Source organism: Lathyrus oleraceus, chromosome 2 (genome assembly GCF_024323335.1).
Source record: "Lathyrus oleraceus cultivar Zhongwan6 chromosome 2, CAAS_Psat_ZW6_1.0, whole genome shotgun sequence".
In the NCBI taxonomy this organism is placed as follows: domain Eukaryota; kingdom Viridiplantae; phylum Streptophyta; class Magnoliopsida; order Fabales; family Fabaceae; genus Lathyrus; species Lathyrus oleraceus.
The window spans coordinates 458,459,684-458,469,681 of NC_066580.1; the positions used below are offsets into that span (position 1 = coordinate 458,459,684).

The 9,998-nt window shown below is 34.7% G+C and overlaps 1 protein-coding gene across 1 annotated transcript; it reads right to left on the minus strand.

Annotated features, from left to right (window-relative positions):
* Nucleotides 1-286: 286 nt before the first annotated feature.
* LOC127120357 (dynamin-related protein 3A) lies at nucleotides 287-9,739 on the minus strand. Its single transcript, XM_051050770.1, has 20 exons — nucleotides 9,160-9,739; nucleotides 8,776-9,058; nucleotides 8,661-8,689; nucleotides 8,454-8,555; nucleotides 8,133-8,201; nucleotides 7,991-8,050; nucleotides 7,661-7,774; nucleotides 7,466-7,514; nucleotides 7,198-7,307; nucleotides 6,288-6,380; nucleotides 6,034-6,126; nucleotides 5,807-5,944; nucleotides 4,651-4,764; nucleotides 4,447-4,542; nucleotides 4,287-4,329; nucleotides 4,002-4,147; nucleotides 3,735-3,881; nucleotides 2,820-2,872; nucleotides 2,619-2,718; nucleotides 287-910 (listed from the first exon to the last, which is right to left on the minus strand). Exons 1-20 carry the CDS (start codon nucleotides 9,487-9,489, stop codon nucleotides 773-775), a joined length of 2,307 nt encoding a protein of 768 aa, XP_050906727.1. The 5' UTR covers nucleotides 9,490-9,739; the 3' UTR covers nucleotides 287-772.
* Nucleotides 9,740-9,998: the final 259 nt, after the last annotated feature.

Consider the following 9,998-nt stretch of genomic DNA (forward strand, 5'->3'; position numbering starts at 1 on the left):
CTGTTTCGATTCTGCATTTGAGTTACTAATTTAATAGGTTGTTTCTTTAAACATTCAGAGATTTCAATAAATATTCATAGATACATCTAAGTCAGGCATATAACTGAGACGTGGTTCAAACACTACTGAATTGTATGTGATGGGGTGGTCGGAAATGCATCTATGAAATATAGAGGTAGTTTTGATTTTTCAAAAAAGTGGGGAAACAATTCATAGGTGCATTATGCAATCCACGTCCAAAACTCATTTTGAGCAGCCATTTGAGACATGCAGAGCAAGTCTGCGATTGAGGGGGAAAAATCAATAATGGAAAAAATGAATTCCAAAAATCATTTTGAGCAGCCATTTGAGATATGCAAGTCTGCCATTGAGAAAAAAAATGCCTGGAAAGCTCCTATGAACAATATCTGTCTTCCCAAAAAAAACAAAAATGGTAATACTAATATACATGAATATAATGAAGGATGTGAAAGATCATCCGCTCCTGTTATTCGTTCTGGAGCCTGAAAAAATAATGGCAACGCTATGTGAGAATAGAAAGGAAAGTAGTAATTGAATGCACTCCAGCTCCAAGCCCTCAAAATTTGCAGAAGCACAAACGTATAGACTAAATACTGAGTGTTAGTCGATTCCCTTAGCCAATAAACATGACCAGCACTCATTTGTGTCAGCCATGGGATCAAAACCTGACATGTATATCCCTCAATTTTCATTTGAACCAGAATGTTAAGACTTCTTATACTTCCGGGTCTTGTAACAACATACAAACTTATCAGACACTGTCTCCTGAACTGCCAGTAGAATACATCGAAGAAGTTGGTAATCCACGAATTTTAGGCAAGCCAGTTGTCTCAGGCGAACTGTGTCCCCATTCAACTGTTTCAGCTTCAAGAGGTAGGTCGTCCAAGTCCTACCAAGATGAAATACAGTCATCAGAGACCAACCATATTTTGGAATCAATATGATTATGCAGAAAAGCTCATGGATTTCAAGATCATATAAATATATATCTTGGACAATATGTATGTCTACCAATCATTAGAAACTGATACAGTAAGTAACAGGAACAGGTCAACTGCACTCATGTAGAAAAGTGTTATCTTGTGCCAAACATTGAGGTCAACAGCCTATTGTTCACAGAAAATCAAGGTTTTAATGATATACTTGTACAAACAAACGAATTACCAATTTACAACTATTATAAGTGTTTACCATGTGAGAAGCCAATGTCAGTAGCCAACAATTTGAATCAAGGAGAACCACAATTGTCTTCTAATAAAATAGTATTAATTCCATTAAATATAGATGAGCAGCCTATGCGTATGTTTGGTTGTAAGAAGAAAGTGAGAATGGGGAAAGATGTAACAAAAAGTGGAGAGAATGAAATAGAAAATCGAGTACATTTGATGCATTGTTTGATAAAAGAGAAAAAAAGAGAAAAGAGAGACAAATAGACTATGAAAGAGAAAAAATAATTGTGTTTTCCTCTCTCTCCTTGATTGCTTGGAAAGATCTCATAAAAGAGCAATGCTGTTAACTTTTAAGCAGACAAATATCATTGAGTTAGAGAGTTGAGATTTCATACTATATAAATCACATTTCATCAAATCAGATCCATCAAATTAATAATCAATTAATTTAAATAAGTATTAAAACAAATTAATTAAATTAGTTACATAAAATTTAATTAATTAAAATTAATAATTTAATTGTATCAAACTGGTAAACTAATTCATTTTAAAATAATCAATAAACTATATGTTGGTTTTAACTATAGGATATTTTTATCTTTTTCAAAAATAATAACATTTCTTTCTCCCTTGCTTCTGTCTTTTGTCTATTTCTTCTCACTTTATCTCCATAAGTGGAGAGAGAAATGTAAAATATATGGGGTCCATTGTTTTTTACTCTCTTCCCTACTCCTAAAAAATCAAGAGAAATTACCAATCTCTTTTCAACATCCCACCAACCTCACACTTTCCAATTTCTAGTCTTACCAATCACACCCTATATAGGAGAGCAACATAACACCTCAACTACTAGTTTTCAGAATAGCTTTGCAACCATCTTGAACCATCTTGAAATGAGTAATAAACGACCTCCACGCCCCCTCCATTCATGACTGCCAATCCCATACACCCCTCCCCCCCCCCAAACTAGCATTAAAAGTTTTTGAAATCTGTGGGCCCCATTGTTTTTTACAACAAATCAAGAGAAATTACCACTCCCTTCAACTTCCCTCTCACCTCTTTCTCTCTTTCCAATTTCTACTCTATCCACCACGCCCCTAATGGAGATTTTTGATGCAATAGTTGGTCTTCGCCATGTGATCCAAAGGTCACAGGTCCGAGTCATGGATTCACCTTCTTACAAATATATGGCTACAAATTATAAAACCACACAGCCAGGCCGAGCCTTTCCAGGACCTAGCAATAGCTTTATAACACCCCTTTTCTCTCTATAGGTGTTGGTCTAAGGTGAGCAGATCAAAGTCATTAGCAAATATCATGAGCTCTCAGAAAACCACGGATAAAATTTTTAAAGGAGATCCAAACTGTCACTTAAAATAACACAGAACTTCAGTAAAAATGCAAACTGAAGTGTTAAAAGAATCTCACCCTAAAAGCTTGTTGATAAGCTCGGAGCAGTTCTCGACAGCGCTTTCTTTTAACGGATATCTCATTAGGCTCTTGCAACATCTCTTCAAAAAGATCATCTCTGGTTTTTAAACGACATAAAGAGCAAAATTAGCAACCAAAATCAGACAAATTATATCAACTGCAAAATAAATCTGAATCTCCATGCTACAGCCATGTTACCTGTATAGATTTGAGATGAAGACATTGTGCAGCTCTCTCTTAGTGTTATTTACCTAGTTTATAGAATGCATGAAAATTCAGATATATTAAAAAACACTCGGGTGGCATAGGAAATATACTAAACTGCAGGGAATGCTATTAGAATTTTCAGGAAATATCAACATATTTTAGAGGTCTCTTAAGACTTGTTTATTTCCATCTTTCATGTATTTCCTGACCTGTTTTACTTATTTAACAAGGATCAGCTATCAGGAATCTAGTAATAATATAAACAAGGAGAAGGATTAGGGCATTGTCTTTTGTAACACTATCACACACCATATTATCAAAACTATGGGCCCTTTTGTTTGAGCTTTAAAAAAAATAGATTTTTTTGTATTTTCAAAATTGATTTTTATAAAGATGTTTTTTAAATTATTAAAAGTTTTTTTAAATTTGTTTTTATAAATTGAAAAACTAATTTTGACATCCTATAACATAAATATGCATTATTGAAGATTAAAACATAGTCAAAATCACAATTTTTTCAAAAATGATTTTTATGAAAAGCTATTTGAAATAGTTATAACAGAAGGACGAAATACCTACAATAGCATTTTAAGAATAAAATCTAAACCAATTTTTCATTTGAAGCTTTTTTTTAAAACCAATATCAAGTAGAGAAACTGCAACTACTGATATCGCTTCAATGCACTTCGTGAGCAAAATCAATGAATGGATTAGAGCGCAATATGGATGACATTTGGTGGATAGTCATTAATCAGATTGGAAATTAGATTTGGTATATGGGAACATAAGATTTTTGTATACGACCGCCTAACATACCATTCGATTTTGAAAGCATCATACACTTACTCTAAACTTATCTCGGAAATATTTATTAAAAAATGCAAAGTCTAAAAGAAGGGAAGATACCAAGAAGTGCATAATCGCCTTAGGAATAAGATCCTCGACATTTTTTCTGACAATCTCGTAATATGACCTCAAAAGCAACTTTGTTACTGTAATTTCAACAGCTAGTGTCTCTGAACTTCTCTCAGATGGCCTCAAGACAGAGGGGGGCTACAAAACCCAAAGCACATTAAATACACATGAAGGCATGCGCACGCGCACACACACACTCATAAAACAAATTGTCAATAAATGAATGCTTCAATTTCAAGTTTAACATAGTATATACACCTCTCTCAAATGAATTGTAGAGGATGGATGCACACTCTCAACTGGATCATAATGAGGTTTACTATTTGTATTCTCCCTCACAGACACACGATTATCACCTCCACCAAAAATAGATGAGATCCCCCAACTAGATCCACCAGCAGCTCCTGACGGAAACAAACACCAAGCAACCAAAAACATCAAAGACAGTTGATTGAACAAAAACAAAATAAAGGTGCCAAATTAAATGCACAACAAAGCACATGCCTCTGAAAACTCAAATGTTCGAATAAAAAAACAACTTACCTGAATGCACTACTTTATCAGCATCTGATGCAGCACGCACGCCCTGTTTTTATCCATATCATTAGTATCAACAAATTAGAACAAGATAATATAATATCCCTCATCTTGCCATGAAACAACGTAAGTAAAACCTCCAGTCAACAAATCAGGATAAAATTACATGATCTGCCATTCCTCCATTGGCATGTCTTGCAAGAATAGCTCGAGGCTTTCCACTTCTTTCAGAAGCTAATCCTTTATCAGAATCCAAAGCATCCTATTAGAAATTAACAGGAGAATTTCAAACCAAAAATAGGAAAGCAAAGATTAGTTCTCACAGCTAGTATGAAAAACAATGTATAGAGCCCACAAAATGTATTTGTACCTTCAATTTAGAAACTGGCAGAGAAACTGTAGAAGACTTGGTCTGTTGAACTGCAGCTTCTAATGCTTTACTTCCACCAATAAAATTTGGGTGGGAAGTGTTTATGTAATCCATCTGCAAAATGCAGTAATTTAATGAGACATTGAGGATAAGGAATAGAAGTTTCACTTCAATAGACCATCACCTTAATAAGCTAATCTTATATGTGGCATAATAACAGGTTTCTACTAGAATTCCAAAAATTGTCAATATTATTTGTTATAGTAGGATTCTAGATGAAAAAAAGGAGAAAATTGAAAGAGTTTGAATATTACTAATAATAGTTTGAGACTAACTTTGGTACAAAAGAATAAACGCCAATCTTTGTTTATAGGGATACATAGGCTCAATCTTAACTAAAGAGAGAAATTAGGAAACTACTCATAAAAATAAGTAATATAAAAACAAACTTAGAAAATAGTCTAAGATACTCTAATAATCTAAGATAGTAAATAAGATATTTTCTAATGTTCTAATTCTCAAGCTAAAGCTTACCAAACTTTAACTTGTTACAGATAAACCCTTTGAAATAGAAAATATAACACACGACATAATTAGACGTAGAAAAGATATATTGGATAAACCAATGAAGAACTCCTGAACAATCAAGCAATAAAGTTTGTGCCGAAGAACAGACCACCTAACAACAACCAATTGAAGAAACCACCGGTGACTTTCATGAACATTAGACAAACCAAAGTGATATAATACTAAGCCAGCGGTAACAGCAGCTGAAATCCAAAGTAGAAGATGTCACATCTTCAAACAATACCAAAAAGGATGTAAGGCCAGTGCTACCCATAGCTGAAGCCCAAGCTAGGTGTAAAATCTTCAAACCAAACTGAAATAATATTGAATCAACGCCAGGCGTGGGTGAAATCATAAGGAAAACTTAAATTTGATGATGGTTTCAGTGGTGTCACAACTTTGAATCAGATTGGAATGATAAGTTGAGGTCTGGAAACAGCAGCAGAAACAGATATGTAGTGCAGCAAACGACATCAGCTCTAAAGAAGCAGCTCGACTATAACAACCAGAGGGTATCAATTTTGAGCGTCTAAATACTAACATAAAAAGCATGTATATATTTTCATAACACAAGTAAATTTCATCATACCTCCATTTCTATGATGTGTGTGATCATAGTCTCTGAGGGTTCAAGGCCTTCTCGTAAAAAGTTCCCAATAACTTCATCCATGTGTTTTCTCAAGAAAGGGAATCGCTGCAGTTCAGTCACCATACAGCGATGGCTGATCTGAAAAGAAGATATTTTAATCTGGCACACATTTGTGTGGAACTGAAACTGAAGTGAGGCAGAAGAAATGGCAAGCCATAAATCCTTACCTTCATTAACTCATCGTATATAAACCTGGCACATTGAAGACTTGGATCCAATAGCCGAGATATCTGCCTTCGTACAAGGACTTCAAATGGAACCTAGTTAGAGGGAAATAATAGATAAGTATGTTTTTTTACTTTTGATACCAAAGTATGTTCTGCAGTTGGGGAAAAAATTACCCCATCAATGATTCAATAATAGGATAAGTATGTATTAATTGAAGAAAACGAAAATTATATGTGATTGCAACAAGACCTACATCTGGAACAAACAGTGCTGCTTTAGGTCCAGTTGCATTCTGTATCGCGGTACGAATATCATCATCAGTCAAGTCTTCACACGGATCCACTTCCTATTAGATACATTAAATGACATAATAATAGAACTTAAGAGCCAGCTCTGAAGAAATGAAGAGATCAACACAATAGTCATTGGATCTATTGTGAATGAAACATGTGCTAGAAGATTTGAAGACACATTGTGAAAATCCTATGAAGTTGTTTTGTGACAACAAAACGGTCATTAGTATTGCACATAATAATCCTATTAACATGACAAAACAAAACGCATTGACATTGATCGACCTTTCATTAAAGAGAAGTTGAATAGTGGATTGATAACTACCACCTACACTCCTTGTAGGTAAAAGTTGGCAGATGTGTTAACAAATGATTTACCAACCAAACAGTTAAATCAACATACTTGCAAACATAGAATGATCGATATACACTCATCAGCTTGAGGGGGAGCGTTGTAAACAATAAGCCGCGTTAATTTTATTTCATCTTTAATTGATTTTATTTTATCTTTAATTAGTTTTATCTTATTGAATGGGCCCGTTATGCAAAGCCCAATAGATCTAGATTTTTCTCAATATAAACAAATTAACTATTGTACTGTAACATAATTATGAAATAATATATTATTAAACCGTTTTCTACATATATGAATGAAGTAAGAATAATTAGCAGAAAACCTGTTAATGGGCATCTAAATTAAATAGGATAAATTGATGTGATACACACCAACTACAACCAAATAGATATAGACCAGGTGGGTCGTTATTTTGCTGATAAATTACACAGGTTAATAGCATACTTATAACTATACACATTTGCTAATAAATTACCCAGGTACAATCATATATGTATAAGACAAAAGGTTCATACCTCTAAACTCCTCACAAATATGGATTGAAAAATGTAATTAATCCGTGCTCCACCTGATAGCTCAGATGTAGACATCGCCTCATTCTTCCCCTCTACCATGGAGGAGAAAGCTTTTTCAACCAAAAAAAATAGTATTACTGACTGTGGGAGATAATTAATTAGTTATATGTGGAAAATCAATTCGCGAATATTATTAGAAATGGATGGTTTTGCAAATGTAAGAGCTGAAGAGGAGATAAGAAATCTTATGGTTGAGATAGTTAAGTACCATCACAATATTTTGAAAGAATATTAAGGATAAGTGCGCCCTGCCCAGCCTGCAAGATATGAAGAATCGTGTATAGATAAACTAGTGTATACGGCCGGTCAAAGCACAAAATGTGTTGCTTTATATTACAAGGAGAATCATCATACAGTATTATTTACAAATGTCCTAGAGACACATCAAAATATTAACACATGCCTTGGACTCTGTGATATCTCCATAGCTTGCATGTTCCTTTGCAAGAGTGACTAGTGAAGTGCTTATACGTGCTTTCAGCCCTGGTAGCACAGCCTTGATATGTTGTGCAAGAATCTGCAAGAGATGGACAGGCAAATATGTATATAAATTTGAAATTCCCAAGTCCAGGAATTGGAATCTTCTAAGACTTCAAAGTTGTATGATCTTTTGGGTAATTTTAGGAATTTAATTCTTTAATTGTATGAGTAAGATGAAGGTGTAGTTAAGGCCGGCATTTAAGAAATTAAAATAACAAAGATTAATTTGCACTAGCAACATTGCAAAGCCTACCTTGTTCAATTTCTTTGCCAATTGAGGAACGCCACAACTATCAGCTAGACCACTATATATCTTGAATACCACAGAAAAAATCAGAATAAAGAAGTGACATGTAATGAATATTACAAACTAGTATGCAATTACACTTCCTTACAGGATGACTGCGGAAAAACTTCTCTTCAGCAGCAAGAGCATCCTTTATACTCCGATTCATCATAATATCCTAATTTGACATGAAATCAAACAACGGAATTTTAGTATTACATGTTGACCTAGACACTAATCAATCAATTTATAGAAGTGCATATTTGTTTGGGATGATGACATACTTCTCTCATGTGCATGCACTCAATATTTAATAATAACCCATTCTTAACAGATAGATGCAGATGCAAAGGCTAAATGTAGCAAGCCAGAAACTGTCTGCAATTGATTACAGCAGGATGGATCATGGAATAGAAGTAGAACACATTACCTCCTGGCTCCGATTCACAACACCAACATAACCAAGTCGGAGGGGAATAATGTCTCCCTTTAACAGATTCCGAGCATCAGTGCCTCTGTCCATGATATCCAACTACAAACCAAGTCCAAGTAATTTTGTTCCTAAACTCGTCAGAACAAGGAAACAGCATAACAAAATTCATAATTAGATTTTCGTATAAGGAGAGATATACTAAACCTTGGTTATGACACCTATCGTTCTATGACCTGCAAAAAGGGGAAAAGGAACATTTAAAAACGAAACACATAGATTTTGAAAAGATTAAATTGATTTGGGGATATAAAAAGGGCACCATCAGGATCAGCATTTCCAGCCATTTGAAGAGCATCAGAATTAGCCATATCTGAATTAGCAGGAGTAACAGCAAGAATGAGACAAGTGGGAACTTTGATATAGGACATGATCATGGTTCTAATTCGAGCTTCAATATCGGAAGGTTGATCACCAACAGGAACTTTGGTAATACCGGGGAGATCCACAAGGGTGATATCAAGAACATTAGGAGAATAAATTTTGAGACGAATCTGCTTATCAGAAACACCTTTGTTCCCTCCAGCTTCTCTATCAGTTTCAGCCTAAAAATAATATTACATGATAATCAATATCATATTCAATTCAATTCAATTAAACTAGTAGTGTTGTTGAAATTGAGAGAAGTGAAATGAAAAGAACAAACCTGAATTTCAGCACGGACTTGGGAGAAATCATGGAAGGTACGCCCAGGTAAATGAAGAAACTCGGCGGATTCAGGTTGGGAAGATTGAACGTGAACGAGTTGGAGAACAAGAGGTCTTCTAGTGCAGATTTCGTTACCACGGGGGAGGAAGTCACGGCCGACGAGAGCTTCGAGGACGCTAGACTTGCCACTACTCTGGCTGCCGACAACTGCTACCTGAGGGAGGTCGATGGTGGATTGGCTTCCGACACGGCTGAAGATGTCTTGAAGTTTGTTGACCAGTGAAATTACAGAGGATCCGAGCGGGGCGCCGTCATTCGCCACCGCCATAACTTGATTAGGGTTTTAGCGGCGATGAGAATGGTGATAAGCAATCGCGTTAGTTAAATCTCAGCTCAACTCACTTCGTGTGATTGTTGTTGTTCGTTTTCTATTGTGCGCGGTTTTCAACTACTTTCACGTCTTTCGTATCAAGAAATGAAACAGGTTTTTGAATGAAACTTTTTTTTAGGCAAAGTTAAATGTTTCTCATTCATTCATCACAATAACACATGATTAACAGGTTGGATTCTAGCTGTCGAAAAAATAGGTTAGATTCATTTCATCCATTTTATTTTTTATTTGGTTCACCGGTTCAACTGAAAATTATTAAATTTATTTGATAAAAAAACATCCATACAATTGTGAAAAATATCAAATTCATAAGATAAACAATTGTAAAAATTTGAATTTTTTTTTAAATAATCATGCTTTTTAAATTAAATCTCTAAATAATTATTTTTTCAAAAAAAATATCAAAATAATCACATTTACTAACTGATACGCCAGTTGAACTGACG

Bases quoted from the DNA above. Each gene is read 5' to 3' on its own strand.
- LOC127120357 (XM_051050770.1), bottom strand. From the start codon at position 9,489: ATGGCGGTGGCGAATGACGGCGCCCCGCTCGGATCCTCTGTAATTTCA. The intron at 6,381-7,197 runs GTATGAACCTTT...TGTATCTAATAG, and splicing joins TATTTGTGAGGAGTTTAGAG to GAAGTGGATCCGTGTGAAGA. The intron at 4,765-5,806 runs GTATGATGAAAT...TGCATTTTGCAG, and splicing joins CACACATCATAGAAATGGAG to ATGGATTACATAAACACTTC.